The following is a 16,610-nucleotide window of genomic DNA, read 5'->3' as shown; positions in this document are numbered from 1 at the left end:
AAATCGTCTGTAGCTCATTCATTACTATTAACAAAATTAAATGCACTTCTAAGAAAATGCCTCCTTTTACATGATCATCCCCATTTGTTTTGGATTAATGCTGCTGATTTTTTCACTTTATGCACTGAGATTCTGCTAACCAGGAGCTGTGCATGTGCTCCGAACCCGAAGGCTATACTCCTACCAGATACATTTAACTTACCTCTAAATCTCTAGTATATGGTACAAAATGTAACCAGGGCCTGTAAATTATAGGTTACTAGTGGACTGTGAGAAGTTGGCCCGATATGCAACGTTCGCTATTCTAGCGACCGCTATGTATCATTCCAACGACCCTTATGGTGTTTGGTTGTAAGTCAACCTATAGACCAGCTATCCTAGTAGCGTGGATACGAGCAGTCTAAGGCTAAAGACTCGAGAGGGCGCGTTAAGCCAGCTGTTTACCACACATGTACCCCTTGAACACCCAGTGAAAGGACACCACACAAGTGTTATGAAAATAAACAGGATATTTATTAAGAATCACAACAGCCCTGTACTCTTTATGAGGACAGGGTACTAAGCACAAACCAAATCTCTTTAGCAAATACTTCAAGTGCACAATTAAAACAAGTGTCCGGGGACACGGAAAGGTTAAGGTCTCGGGCGGACCCGATAAGGCAAGTCGGAAGCGAGGGACTCGGGACCCTAGAGTAAGGAGGCTATGCAGGCACCGAAATGCCGAGTTACCTAGCCACGAGGGCTGCGGCTGCACAAGTCTTACAGGCGTCGGGGTCTTCGCTGACGAGCCAGGAGCCGGAAGAAAGGAGTTGCTGGCCGGCGACCAGTGCTGAATAGTTCGTAGAGATCCAAGCCTGGATCGGAGATTGATGAAACCTGAAAGCAGAGGGGACCAAGTTCGTACTACTAGCCAGTAGTCAGAGGGTACCAGGAAGGCACCGGTTGGCCGTCACCTCGACCAGGTGAGTGGGCGACGCTAGGCGCTGCAGTCTCTCGGACCAGGAGGCGTTGTCGGCGACCACGGTGGAGGTGCGAGCTGTCCCACGAAGGATGATGCTGTCGGCGTCGCTGGGCCCGGGATGGGGCAACAAGCCTTGGCAGATCTCAGGGCCACGTGGTGGGCCTAAGATGGCGTCTTGAGTGGACCAGGAGGGTCCGGGGTGCTTCTTGCAAAGAGGGAAGCAAGGGCCAGTCTGGAGCAACCAGACCAGCAGTGATGATTCTCGGATGTCGTCACAGAAGGGCACAAGCCAGCGGCGAGTGACCAGACAACGTGCTGAGCAGCGAGCAGAAGGGCCCCACGCAGATCGTGGAGATGCTGGGAGACTGCACTTCGGTGCTGGAGCGGCTCAGGGTCGGGGCTTCTCGGACCCCAGAGCACTCACCAGAGAGTTACCTCGATGGTCGTGCTGGTTTTTAAGAGCGTGCAGGTTCTGATGATGGCCGGTCCCTCGAGGTCTCGTCGCACCCACAGATCACAGCTGAGCTGATGACGTGGGTAGAGGTCAGAGGTGCCAGGGAAGCCGGTTCTCGTCGAGCTGGGCCGTCGGATTCCTTGAGGAAGGACTTACAGCAAACCGCAGAGTTCTTAGTTGGTGCCCGCTGATGCAGGGTGACTACTCCTTAGCCACAAGGGAGAAATCTTGAGAAGAGTCTTGAGTGTCCTTTCGTAGAAAGTAGTTCTTGATTCAAAGATGATCTAATTTGGAAGGGTCCCCGCTCCGGTCTTTATCCTAAAGAAAGGGGTGGGTACATGACTAGGTCCTGCCCTAAGGGTGGGACCAGGAAGGGGGGTAGTTACGCCCCTCTCCCCTGCCGGACTTTCCCCAGGCCAGGGCTGTCGCCCCTGGAACTGGTTCTAACCGGCAGATGCGTAGTGAGCACCGGGGTGCCACTCCGCAGTCACCTTCTCGCCAAAGCCCTACCTACCCAGAATACACAAACCCTGTCTGGGACGGTGCGAACAGCGCCCTCGACAGGAAACCCTTTGTCCAAGTGCTCCTCGCTGGAGGGACTCCCAGCAGCAGGAGGTCAGACTCGTGTCTGTGGTGGCAGCATCCATTTTGTGGAGCTGAGGCTTCAGTTAACTTTAACCGGGGTTCACAGTTACGTACATGTCGTGTCCCTCTAGAAGGGTGGGATGCTAACCTCATCGCCAGAATTGGTGAGAGGGCAGCACCCCGATTCGTATGACACCTTACTCGACATGCCTTGATAACGCGACACCGGAGTTACCGATATGGTACGCGTTATCATGGAACAGCTATTGGGTCTTGATTCCGCAAGCTGCAACCGGGCTCGGCTCGGGCCTGAACCTAGCTCACACGAGCCCACGCACTCTGCCTTCAGGATTGTTAAGGCCTGCCATAGGAGTGACTGATAGGGACTCGGGTGTCCATTGTATGGTTAGATATAGAGCTACTATACCTAAAGCGAAGGGTGGTTACACGTCTTCGCCCCAGCTGTCGTGCAGCCAGTTGTGTCAAATTTAGGAGGCCAGCCAGGGGTGGCATAATACATGCTTCAGCCCCTGGCGGCCCTGGGTACACCTATGCCCTGCGTTACGGGGTCTGATAAGGTGGCCCAGTACCAATTGGTAAATGCACCTAGGGTACATATCGTAATTTAGAAAGAGAACAGCCAGGCTGTGGGTCTGATTAGCGGGCCCACAGCCAGAGAAAGTCGTAAACCAGTGAAACAAAAGCAAAAAATCTGGGTGATCATAGGATTGCAGACCCTACTCTCCTACATGGACTATAGCACACTTTGAGCCACCACTAAAGTAACAATGCAAAACATGACTGCAGGCCTGTGAACAGTAACCTAGCTGTGCAGGTTTAAACTGAAAATTCAACCTCTCAAAATAACCCCTTTGACAGGGATAAACCCTCCTTTTGAAATATTATTACGTCACTCCTAAGTAGGCCTTAATGCCCAAAAACAGGTATATATATGTCGTGCCCAGCTAACCCTTAACTACCTGAGCACAAAACATCAGCGATGTGGAATCAAAAGCAAAACGGTATTTAAGGGATTAATCAAAACACTTATTTTCAGCCAGAGTACAAATAATTACCCTGCTTCTTCTATTTTTTGTTTATCACAAATTCTTTACTACTCTTACAACTTGTGTACGTATCAAGTGACGGGGAAAAAACACAATAAAGTTACAACAAACTACTACATATAAAGTGATCAAATATATACACAATATACACATCTCTACACAGACATTTAAATCACACTCATAGATATGATATATTACATATCTACAATATATACAACATATACAACATACAACATATACAGATATCATAAAATAAAGGATCAATAATTAGTTTCCCTATTGCGAACAAAACAAACAGAGCATACACTCTTAATTCAGAGTAATACACTTTAAGGTAGTCCCTATTTCACTTGAGGAATAACAACTCAAAAATTAATAAAGTGGCGCTATTTCTTTTTCACAACTCTAAATGGTGGGACTCCTTAATGAATGTCGACGCTGGCGCGGTCGCGTTTCAGCCAGAGATTCCTTTTGGCTTCATCAGGACAGGGGATTCTGTATTTCTACAATAACATTAATAGATAATATGTACTGTATCTCTTCACACTTGACCAATAAACCGAACTCCACTCACCCTTCAGTGACCGTGCAGTGTCTAACCACATGGCTGCTGCGGGGATTTTTGCGCTGTGCTGCAAATTGCTCTTTTGCTTCACTTATGACGAGCTCAGCTCGTCATCAGCACACGACACCCGTGGGTGATGACGAGCTGAGCTCGTCATCAGCAGCGAAAGGGTTAAAGGGATCACACACAGTGCCAGTCAAGGGTTCAGAGACTCTGGATTGCCTCTTGGATGCAAGGACTCAATCTCCCACTATGCACCTGCCTAGTCCAGGAAAAATCCAGTTGCAACTGATCAGCTCGGGTGATCCTCGCTTTTGTATTGTAGGTAACTTCTTTCAGCTGTTGTACCTGTTGCTGATCAGGGAGTCCACTCCTTTCAGCCAAGCACAGTCCTTTTCTTGTGGACCCTTGACAGTGCAGCAGGTGCAGTCCCTCACTCCTCAGGACTCTGGTGCAGTCCAATGGTCCAGCAGGGCAGCCCTTTTTCTTCTCTTGTTCCAGGCAGTGTAATAAGGAGCTCCTTCATCTCCCCATATTCATCCTTCAGTCTGGGCTAGCAGGAGGGGGGACACCCTAATCCAAGAGGGGTACAATTAGCACCCTCTGCTATGATCATCTCCTGCGAAGTGTGGCATTTGTTTGGCCCAGAATGCACTGTTTTCACAAAAATCAAAACGAATGGGTTGGAGTGTTTGTGGTGTGTGTGTGTATATGTCCCAACCCAAATCTGTGGCTAGCAACTCGCTACACTCCCCATCCAGACCCTCTCCTAATTAGGGGTGCTCCCGGGTATCAAGGAAGCGGGGGCTGATCTGGGTCCTATGACATTTGTTCTCCTGTCTTTGGTGTCCATCTTATCTCCCAGCACCCTTCCTCTTCTTGGCTTCTCCAGGAAGCAAATCTCCTCCCACCAAATGGTTGTACTGTTTAAGCCCCTGGCCCCTTCACACCTATTCAGGGAGCAGATTGGCTCAGTTAACATCAGGATATTAAGTTCTAAAACTACTTTCCTCTAATAGTTATAATAAATCTGACCTTGGCAAGTTGTTGGATTTATTTTCGCAATTATTTTAATACTCTGAATTGATATTGCTAGCTTACTTCAATCAAAAGTTAGACTTTATTAACTTTAATAAAGCCTTCGCATGTTAGCCTATGGGTTAGCAGCATTACATCACGGAACAAACGGTCTGTTTTTCCCTAACAGGGCATATAAAACATACTTTATTTTGTCCTTGTTTTTTATAACAATGTATGCTATCCTTGGGGCACCTATGGCAGACCTTAGGGGTGACTTATTAGTTAAAAGTTGAATTTGGACATAGTTGTATTTTAAAACAAGCCTGCAACACAGGCCTGGCTTTGAAATGATACCAGACACCTCAGCAGTGCACACTTAAGTGCATTAAGTCCACTGTGGTCTCTAAACCTACACCCCTTTTCATATAATAGGAACTTACAGGTTGTCTTGGCCAATTTGAATTATGCCAATTACCCTAATTACCATATACCTTTAGAGGACAGAGCACTGGGCCAACTGACTTGAAAATCTGACACTATACATATGATTTCTAAAATTACTCTAATTTGCCATCATAATGATAAATTTGCCAAAAATTTAAAACAGATCCAGTTATCACAGTGGTGGCTTCTCCGCTAAGACGGAGGAGCGTTGCCCCAGTGCTTGAAGCAGTGAAAGAAAGGAAAAATAAAATGATAATATCTTGCTGTTATTATCATTTATTTTGTCCTGGTTCAGCAGCTTGGTGGGCGGGGCTGCTCTGCTGACAGAGCAAGGCAGGGGAAGAGTGGTGGCACAATAAAGTGTGCATGAGGCTATGACCGGCCCTCTCAGGCCCGCCAAACAGTGATGCGCACTTAGCATGTTCTCCACCCAGGCTGCATTACAGCCTGAGTGGAGAGAATGCCCAGGCCCCCAGTCCCTGTCTGAGCACCGAACCACAGCGCTCAGACAAATCACAACGCTGCTTCAAACAAATCTCAGAGCACTCAATAAATCAACGTCGAGGTCGCTGTATCCACTGTACTTTTATTGCAGTATCTGGTTTTAGTCCACAAGTCCTGACTTGCAAACAGCCCAATTTCCTTGCCAACATGTGTTTCGTCTAAGCTGTATCATATGACAGCAGACTTCCTTAGGGCTCATTCGCACAACAAACGTAATCAGCAATTATGGATTATCTCATGGTTCCAGATCCAGTAATCATGATCAATTGGATAGTATGGAATTCATATCTAATATTTCGTGTCCTAGAGTACGGACCGGTTTTGTACTGAACAAAATCTCTTTACGGGAGTAGTCCTGTCCTATGTTTGGATGCTGGCGTTCAGTACAAAACCAGAGACTTAACTTGGAAAAAATCTCTATTCCATTAAGAGAAGGATTGGGTGGCTCTTCCTCCTCCAGAGCACCATACAACTTATGGACATTTGAAATACTGCTTACACTGTGTTAGACCTGTCTGGCTTTTTGCGTAGTCCCTCCAATTCATTATTTATTTTGTCCCCTTTTTGCCCTCAAACCTTTATTAATTTTGTGTCCACTAGCTTTTTCTAGGTGTTGGCCAAGGGGATAGGTGTTTGATTCCCCCCCTCATAGTTTTTCACCTCAGGCCCAGAGGCCTGTTCTGACAGGAATATAGTTGGAGCCACAAAATGGTGGCTACCAACTGCCCTAACTGCCAAACCCAGAACCTGTCCCATAGAGTAGTATAGGGCATTCCAGAACCTTCTGGTCCCTTCTGGACCTTTGAGGGTCAGCCTATAAAAGGCGGAATGCTGGACAGCCATTTTGTCTTGCCAGAGAGAGTCAGCTGGAGGACAGGCTATCTCGGAAGGTGGGGGGAGGCTAGTGAAAGGGTTGACCTCCTGGACTGGGATGCGGCCTAATTGATCCACGTCTCTACCCCTCCTTTGAGATCCTCGTCTTGTCCCCGCTGTTTATGGTTACGGGAGACCCTGGGCGCCTGACTAATCCCTAGACTGGAAGAATAGGGATGTGAACAGGAGAAGGAGACTGCAGCACTGTGGGGTGCAGTCCTCTGCCCAGTGAAAAGTCTATTGCTGAGAATCGCCCAGTCAGCAAGGGGTTAATCCTAGTGGCCTGCTCCCTTGCTCAGCTCAACAACTTAACTCTGCTTCCGACTGCCAGGATTTCCCCCTAGTGATAACATCCTACAGTGTCCCTCCTTCTACCTGCCTTCGTCGATTGCTGGTCAAGGAGAGTGGCGAGTACTGAGGGAGCAGAAGCGGAGTGAAGACGTACTGGACCGCCCCCGGATCAGCGTGGAGAGCGACGCAGTGAAGGAGTCGTCTATGTGGTGAGGAGCGGTCCTGGTAATGCCCTTGACAGTGCTGGAGTGGGCGGAGTAGCGGAAAGAGCACCGGCGGGAGAGCGCGGGCTTCAGCGGGGAGACACTTCCCCTTCGCGCATGCCCGGTCGAGCCGACTAGCTCTGCGAGGTGTGGCCAGCCTGTGAGGGGAAGCGGAAGCGGCGCTCGGCAGGGCCAGAAGCAGCTCTTCTGGCGCCTGCCCTTGGATCGTGAGAGCAGAAGCGGAGGGCCCGCTGGCAATTTCGGAGCAAAGGCAAGCTGTTACCGATCCTTCCTACGCCAGCGCTGAGGTTAAGAGGCTGGCTGGGCGGGAATAAACGGTCGCTACAGCTGCCGGTTGGATCGACAGCAGAGCCGTCTATCAGCCCCGATTCCTGTAGACTGGGGCAGTACAGTCTACAAGCAGACAGTAAGGAGAGTGGGGGTGAAGGGGGAAAATACTGAGCCTTCCCAGGGAATATTTACCTCACGAGCCAGAGGAGACTTGGTACCAGTGCATAGGAAAGGTGCCCAGACACCCTGAACGTTTTTACTCCTACGCTGTGTCCTAGAAGGTGGGGGAATAGTTAATTGTTACCAACCTCATTGAGATAGGTCTGGGGAAAGGCAACTACTGAGCCAGGAACCAGGGGGACTGAGTCTATGGTCAAGAAAAGCGCTGAAAGTTCCTACCAACTAAGGGACACCATCAGACACTCATAGAGGTTGTTGATGAATATATAGAACTTGTGAATTTCCTACACTTCTCACTGGGTGTGCACTCGCTTTGTGAAAAAAAAGGTACAGATAAGGGAGAGAAAGATTTAAACACTGTAGAGAAGTCAAAGCCAGTAAAGTTTTGAGTCTAATGTAATGAAATGTATTTTTGATGTTGATCACTAATGCAAGTTAACATTGCTGAAGATATTACTACTGATTCCATGACAACTGCATGTACTGAGCTGTAGTTTTTCCAAAGACATAAGAGTAATACTATTTCTTTTGACAGAATGTATAGTACTAAACTGTGAATACTAAGTATAAGAGAACAGAGAATATTTTTATAAAGCAGCTCTTATTTTTCCATATTTTGGTGTAGTGTCATTTTTGTGTGTTATTGCGTGGATTTACTGTTGGGTGGTTTGCAACCTTCACACTTGTGCCTCTAGTTATTGTGTCTTACCCTAGGCCAGGCTACCCTAGGTGACCTGACATCCCAGGTTCCAACACACTGTAACTGACGTGTGCACCTATGTATCTAGCCACCATCCCTTTGATTGTTTTAATCACAACATTGCATTGCAGCACTGTGATTGGCTCTGGGGAGCCTGGGTGTGCTTCTTCTTGGGCCCGATACATAAGAGAGACGACGCAAGAGAGACACAGCAAATCCTTTTTTTTACACCCTCCTTATTCCCACCCCGCCACCCCCGATGAGTGCCGTCCGCCAATGGTTACCCTGAAGCAACTTGTCAAACTCATAAACATTGTGTAATACCACTTTTAAATCTAAACGCAAAAGTTACAACCCTCTTCAAGAAAATATTGTTATCAAAAGAGAACTTTAATTTCATTAGTGTGTATTATTGAATTGCAAAACAGAAAAATCTAAATATAATTTCCAAAAGGCCTAAATACAAACAGTCTTCCATTCTCAATATTATTTCCCCTTCATCTGTTCTTCTATATATAAATTATCCAAAATCATTTATTGTAGGGAAACAGCGTTTACAACAATCACCACACAAAGCCTTTACCACGCATTCCTTTACAAAGAAATAGTAAGTATATATATATATATATATATATATATATATATATATATATATATATATATATATATATATATATATATATATATATATGTGTGTGTGTGTGTGTGACGCGCCCTTTGGTCAGGAGCAGCGGCGGTGTGACACAGGAACGTTGGAAGGATATATATATAATATATCTTAGGGTAAGGACGTTTTAAGGGATTTGGGGTGGATAAGAGTATTGGGCGGTATGGATGTTTCGGGTTTATGGGTGGTTAAGGGAATAGGGTAGTAAGTGTGTTCTTAGGGTTTTGGAGTAGGTAAGGGTGATTTTAGGGTTTTGGGGCGGATAAGGGTATAGGGTGGTAAGGACTTTTAGGCTTTAGGAGGGAGTAAGAGTATTGAGTGGTAAGGGCATTTTTAGGGTTTAGGGTTGGGTAAGGGAATAGGGTGGTAAGTGTGTTTTTAGGTTTTTGGGGTGGGTGAGGGAATAGGGTGGGGGCAGTCCTAAGAATATAACTTGTGACTGTGCAGCAAGATGGTGATTGCAGGACTTTGTTGCCATTGAGGAAGGGAACCGGGGTTCCCGAAACGCGTCTGGCCAAGTCAAGGACTCGAGATTGAACTTACCTGCACTTCTGTATGCCCGAGCTGCTGCCAATAAAATTCGTTATATAACGTTCCTGTGGCCTCTCTCACTTAGGTGCTTGGTGTTTATTGAATGTTAGCAGCCGTGCCCGGTCGCGAGAGGGGCCCACTGCCAGTGCGGGCCTGTGATGCTGCTCGAGTGGCGTCATCTTTATATCAGGAGCAACGAGCGAGGCCACAGCTCACAAAACGGACAGCAGTGGGAAGCTGGTGGTTCGTCAACCCACTTGGGGAATATTATATTTTAAAGACTGCATATCGCCGGAATGCGCTCACTGGAGCAGTTATTCACTGTCACTACGAGGACCAGAATGCTGAAGGTCTGGCTCCACCCACTGGGGCAGTCCTAAGAATATAACTTGTGACCGTGCAGCAAGATGGTGATTGCAGGACTTTGTTGCCATTGAGGAAGGGAACCGGGGTTCCCGAAACGAGTCTGGCCAAGTCAAGGACTCGAGATTGAACTTACCTGCACTTCTGTATGCCCGAGCTGCTGCCAATAAAATTCGCTATATAACGTTCCTGTGGCCTCTCTCACTTAGGTGCTATGTGTTTATTGAATGTTAGCGGCCGTGCCCGGTCGCGAGAGGGGCCCACCGCCAGTGCGGGCCTGTGATGCAGCTCGAGTGGTGTCATATTTATATCAGGAGCAACGAGCGAGGCCGCAGCTCACAAAACGGACAGCAGTGGGAAGCTGGTGGTTCGTCAACCCACTTGGGGAATATTATATTTTAAAGACTGCATATCGTGGGTGGGTGAGGGGAATAGGGTGGTATGGATGTTTCTGGTTTCGGGGTGGCTAAGGGAATTGGGTGAAAATTGCAAAAAACACAGTTGATGGACAGAATGTAGAACAATGTCATACATTCACCCCAGTACAAGGATCTGGGCCTAAATCCATCGTTTTTTTGCACTCCACACCACCCAGGGTTAGACACTGGCTATATGCAAATCAGCTCTGACCCTGTGCCTCATGGGAACAGTCCAGTCCGAACTACCAAGCCATGTCTTTCCCAGACCGGAATCAAGCATCCAAGGACCGGTTTCTGGCTATCAGCCTTCATCAGCCTGGATAGCTTGACTCCAGTGGTGTGGAGAGCCTGGGACTCACGTCTGAGTATACCCAGCACACTCGGTGTGAAAATTGCAAAAAACACAGTTGATGGACAGAATGTAGAACAATGTCATACATTCACCCCAGTACAAGGATCTGGACCTAAATCCATCGTTTTTTTGCACTCCACACCACCCTGGGTAAGACACTGGCTATATGCAAATCAGCTCTGACCCTGTGCCGCATGGGAACAGTCCAGTCCGAACTACCAAGCCATGTCTTTCCCAGACCGGAATCCGCTTGATTCCGGTCTGGGAAAGACATGGCTTGGTAGTTCGGACTGGACTGTTCCCATGAGGCACAGGGTCAGAGCTGATTTGCATATAGCCAGTGTCTTACCCAGGGTGGTGTGGAGTGCAAAAAAACGATGGATTTAGGCCCAGATCCTTGTACTGGGGTGAATGTATGACATTGTTCTACATTCTGTCCATCAACTGTGTTTTTTGCAATTTTCACCCCGAGTGTGCTGGGTATACTCAGACGTGAGTCCCAGGCTCTCCACACCACTGGAGTCAAGCTATCCAGGCTGATGAAGGCTGATAGCCAGAAACCGGTCCTTGGATGCTTGATTCCGGTCTGGGAAAGACATGGCTTGGTAGTTCGGACTGGACTGTTCCCATGAGGCACAGGGTCAGAGCTGATTTGCATATAGCCAGTGTCTAACCCAGGGTGGTGTGGTGTGCAAAAAAACGATGGATTTAGGCCCAGATCCTTGTACTGGGGTGAATGTATGACATTGTTCTACATTCTGTCCATCAACTGTATTTTTTGCAATTTTCACCCTAAGGGAATTGGGTGGTAAGGGTGTTCTTAGGGTTTAGGAGAGGGTAAGGCAATAGGGTGGGATGGGTGATTTTAGGGTTAAGGGGCAGGTAAGGGTATAGGATGGTAAGGGCTTTTAGGGTTTAGGAGTCGGTAAGAGTATTGGGTGGTATGGGAATTTGTAGGGTTTAGGTGAGGTCGAAGGTATTGAGTCGAAAGGATGTTTTTAGGGTTTAGGGGTGAGTAAGAGACTAGAGTGGTTAGGGTGTCTTAGGGTTTAGTGGCGGGTAAAGGTATAGGGTGGTAAGGGTGTTTTTAGGGTTATGAAGCTGGTTAGGGTATAGGGTGTAAAGGATGATTTTAAGGCTTTGGGGTGGGTGAGTTTAGAGGTTAAAGGAATAGGGTGATAAAGTAAAAAACAAAAAGACGAAGTTATGGGGTCTCCCCCCAATTAGGAAAATATTTGAATGTATAATGTAATTAAAAATGGAGGGGCTTCGGGAGTCTCCCCCGGTTTAAGATTTTATATATATTAACTGAAAAAACAAAGGTTACAGAGTCATTATAGTTAGGCTCAGGTTTAATTCATACAAAACTAGTGAAATTCAGCAGTTATAATTAGCTAAACTAACTATAACTCGCCACCCTCCCCAATGCATTGCTTATGAACATACATATTACATCACTGATGACATGGTCTGATGACATCACTGATGACATCACTGATGACATCACTGATGACACCATCCTGCAACTGAGAGTGTTTTAAAGATGCTTATGAAAGTTAAATATATGTACCAAGGTGTACTGGTGAATCAGTGGGTGTACGAGTGCCTGTATGGATGATTCAGTGGGTGTGTGACTGACTGTATAAGTTAGTGATTAGGCGTCTCAGTGAATTAATGGGTGAGTTATTTGTTGTGTGAATGTAGCAGTCTATCAGTTGGTGTCTAAGTGGCTGTATGAGTGTGTGTCAGTGAGTACGTGAGTGGCTGTATGGGTGATTGACTGGTGGTCTGAGTACCTGTAAGGGTGGATGAGTGTCTCTGTAGGTGGGTGAGGGGGGTGTGACTGCCTGTATAGATGAGTGAGTGAGTGGGTGAGTGAGTGACTGTATGGGTCAATGAGTGGATATGTGGAGGGGCTGTATGGGTGAGTGAGTGTGTGTATGGCTGTGCAGGTGAGTAGATGCCTCAGTGGTATATGGGTGAGCAACTAGGTATGTGAAAGGCAGTATATGTGAGTGTTGGATTATAGAAGTGACTATATGTGTGAGTGACACAGCCACTCAGACATCCACTCACACACTGATACAATCAGCCACCACTCAGTTGAGATATGTTAGAAATAGTATGACTAATTACTAGTAAAAAAAGAATAGTAGTTTAAATTATGCTGTAGCTTACCATATATCTGTACATTTCAGAAACGTTTAGGAAACAATTTTACTCACTGAATAAGGTCAGCGATGTCACTGACCATTTCAATAGTGATATGGGAGGTCATAAGCAGTGCACTGCAGAGACGTAAGTTATAGTTAGCTCAGGTAACTAAACTGCTTAATTTTTATGATTTTGGATGAGTGAAATCTGAACCTAACTATAATGTCCCTGTAACCTTTGTTTTTTTCAGTGAAGATAAATAAATAAATATATATACGGTGGTAGAGGATGCATGGTAAAGGCTTAATTGTAAGGTCATACAACCGTTTATTGCTCTCTGTACAGCACTTCGCACTTCCCTATGTCCCCTTTAAAATACATATAATACATGCACTAACTACATACATAAACACATAATTCTGTTTGAGTAATCAATAATCCTCAATCACGTTGTAGTTTAAATGTGCCAAAGTGCCTATTAATAGTGCCTATTAATGTCCACAATGAATCATACCACATTATAGCATTTTTTTTTGCTTAGTACTCTTTTTATTCCTTTCCTCACGGTAGGAGCAATCTTTCTCTAAGAAAATTCCAGAGGCATCAACTTGATTTAGTTATCAGAATTAACCTCACAAGCTGAGAAATCTTAACCTACAAAAAACCCGAAGTATTTAGCTGTATATTATTGATTCTGATTTAGTACAATAATGTAAGGAATCCAGTTCCAAGTGAAGGCTGTACATGCATTTTTTAATCATCCCTAAAGCAGAATTTTTTTTTATAAAAAAATGTCAAGTTTTGAACTCAAATTAATCATATACTCAGAGGGAGGGGGTAATTTCACACTCAGTTTACAGTTAGGAAAGGACAAGTGAACTGCAACAGGAAGTAAAGTTAGTAACTACCTGGCACTCTAACTTGCTGACTAGATCCCCCCCCCCCCGCCATCTAACAACGTTACCATGTCCTGTGCAAAATATTCATTTTTCATATACATTTTGTGGCATGCTCAAACAGAATGGTCAAGTGGTTACAAGAATTCTGAAAATGAATGACTACATAGCAAACCTTAACAAATGTATGTCACTTTACCTTGAATGTTTTATCCATGGATGCTGAAAGAAGCATATGGCTCTGATGCTGCACCGGACACCACTGCACGTTGTTCACCGGACCTTTGTGCTGGGGCAGTTGAAACACCAAATGTGTTGGAATTTCTGTCGATGTGTACGCAGTTTCCAAATAAGGCCTAATATATTCTGAAACCCGTGATGTCAGAGGGATCGAACAACCTGAATCTGTTTCAGATGTATTTGTGTCAAGGGAAATCTGTTCTTTTTCCTGCTGTCTGACTTCCAAGTCAACTTGCGCCTCTTGTCTTAGCCTTTTTGGAATGTAGGGCTTAATACCAGTGGAAGAAGAGACTTCTTTCTGGGTGGTTCTCTTTTGAACAGTGGAACCTCCAGTTCCAGAAACAGATTCTGAATTTGGAGTAAATTTGAATGTTCGATCGAAGCTTTTACAAGACATGGCTGGCCGTAATGGACCAAGATTAGCTCTTGCACATGCTTCATGAGGATAAACAGCTTTTGCAGACCAGTTGTCCTGTTTTACTTTTTCAGTGACCCCTTCTTGGGCAGTACTCAGATAATATTTGCCAGAATTATCCACAGGCAGCTCTTTCAATGAGGGTTTTGGATCCGCTCCACTTGAAACATAATGTTTACTACCATCTTGCATTGAAACACAGTGAATTTCAGAACTCTCAGTCTCTGTTTCTGAATCTGAATCATCATATGAAAGTAACAAATTCATTTGTGATCTGGCCCAGATGCAAGATCTGGTAAGATGTGCTTTACAATCTTCTGCAAATAGACCAGCACCTGCAAGAATAAAGAAAAATAAACACCATCCAGAAATAATGTTCTTACACATCTTAAACCTTTTTCGCATACTCAAGATTCAAGGTTTTTTATTAGAGATTTAGATCTGACAATGAGATCTAAACTATATCAAATACATCAATTAATTCAACCGTAAAAAGGAGCTAAACAATTTAAAAAAATTAAAGGACCTTAATTCATTGACAGGACAATTTATCATCTCCATAGCAGCTTTAGGGGTTATAATTCCATATTTGAAATTTTTTTTTTTCAAAATCTCCGTTGGTAGACCCTTAAAATGGGACAGACAAATATAACATGTTTCGGAACACCATTATACCTTAAAGTTCAAATTCTTTCCTCCAAAACTACATTCTGCCATGCATCTGTCACAGTTTTTAATGGTAAACATTTCAACGAGCGAAGAATTATACACCCTTGCACCCTGTTTTCCAGGTTAGTTCAGAAAAACTTGAAGAACTGCTGCCTGACATGATTGAGTGACACACTGGGAACAAAGCTTCGTACTACATAAAACCATACCATTCTCCAACGATACTTTTGTCATGGCAAGCTTTAAACACATTTTTGAGGGGGACATAGATCATATTCTGAATGTCTGATCTAGTTAGGGAAAAGTGCTGAAGTGCAGATCAAACATTAATTAAAAACTGAGCGGCCGTTATAGCCATAAGACTCCTTAAGGCCTTTTCCTTTGCATTCAGAATACAATGACACCATCATAGAAGGGCGGCTAGTCCTCTTATGTAAGTGCTCACTAATTCTATTTCTAGCCTTAACACCTCTATCGAGACCATGGGATTTAAAGTGGAAATAGTGCGAAGAATCTTCACCTCCACCTCATGCCCCCATGACCGCTATTTTTCAGAGTTCTCAGCGCCGGGACGCCCCGTTGGGGCCGCTGCGCGCTCTACAAAATTCTCAAATAATAAATAAATAAATAATGCATAGAGTGCCACTGCTTAATATTTATTGTCTCTGTAGCATATAAAAGGGTTGCTGGAATTTTCATTTTGTATACTGTTAGGAGTTAATTAAAGTGCTGATGACCTGTTACTCCATAAACTGACTTCAGTGCGTTTCCATGCGCATATGCCTTATTTGATATGTGTGCTAAATGTTCAATCTCGGCCAAATTTGCAGACATAATTCTTCCAAGATAAGGGTAAGACGTTACTACTTCTATGGTAGAATTGTTATAAAACCACTTATACTCTGTAGCGGCCTGACACGCTTTTGTTAGTATTAACCTTCAGGAAGTGAGCGTCTGAGTAAGACAACAGAATATCGAGATGTTTCTGGAGAACTTTAGGAGTCAGATCTAGAATGACAATATCGTCTGCATAAAGGAGAATCCCTAAAGGTTAAGAGCCTGATTTTGGGGCATCACCAGCAACCTTGCTCTGCACACACATCGGGCAGGTCCGCCACATAAAGAGAAAAAAGCAGGGCGCGAATAGGCATCCCTGGTTGAAACCATTACTGGTCGGGATTTTTATGAGTCATAGCTCGCTTGCATCCTAACATAACACAACTCCAGGTAGCTTTATGGAGAGCAATAATGAGTTTTAGGAGACCACCTGGTATTCCCAAGGCACTCAGCTTTTCCCATAGGGTTGGTCTGTCCACGCGGTCAAAAGCAATTGAAAAATCAATGAAGGTCGCGTAGACAGGCATCCCACTTTGTTTCACGTATTTTTCCATTATGAGATGGATGACCGTTATGTTATCCACTTTTGAGTGACCAGTTTTGAATCCCGCCTGCTCCAAGAATAATATTATTTTCCTCCACCCATTCTAATAAACTAGATATAACACATTTGGAGAAAATCTTTCCTGTGGAATCAAACAAGGTGATCTGCCTATAATTGTACGTTAAATTTGAAGGGCCTATTTTATGTAACGGTGAGATAATACTGCCACCCCGATGACCTAGGAACCACCTCAGTAAAGCAACAATATCGAAAGAGCGGCACTAAATAAGTGGCCCATAAGTACAGATCGAATTTTATAATTGAAATAGGTAGTTGGTCTGGGCCTCTCGCCACGTATTCCTAGCAGCTTTAAGATAGTGCAACA

General features: G+C 45.0%; 1 protein-coding gene across 3 annotated transcripts in view; it reads right to left on the bottom strand.

Annotated features, from left to right (window-relative positions):
• Window positions 1-16,610, bottom strand: part of WDR25 (WD repeat domain 25) — an 850,076-nt gene that overhangs the window by 758,605 nt on the left and 74,861 nt on the right. For all 3 annotated transcript variants that reach the window (XM_086937810.1, XM_086937809.1, XM_086937811.1), the window contains one exon: window positions 13,720-14,510. In XM_086937810.1, the coding sequence (XP_086793936.1) occupies window positions 13,720-14,442 (723 nt within the window). In that variant the 5' untranslated portion in view covers window positions 14,443-14,510. The remainder of the gene's footprint in view (window positions 1-13,719; window positions 14,511-16,610) is intronic.

This window comes from Lissotriton vulgaris, chromosome 9 (genome assembly GCF_964263255.1).
Source record: "Lissotriton vulgaris chromosome 9, aLisVul1.2, whole genome shotgun sequence".
Taxonomy (NCBI): Eukaryota; Metazoa; Chordata; class Amphibia; order Caudata; family Salamandridae; genus Lissotriton; species Lissotriton vulgaris.
Note: the sequence above shows the minus strand (reverse complement) of the source record. Positions and strands in the feature narration are given on the sequence as shown.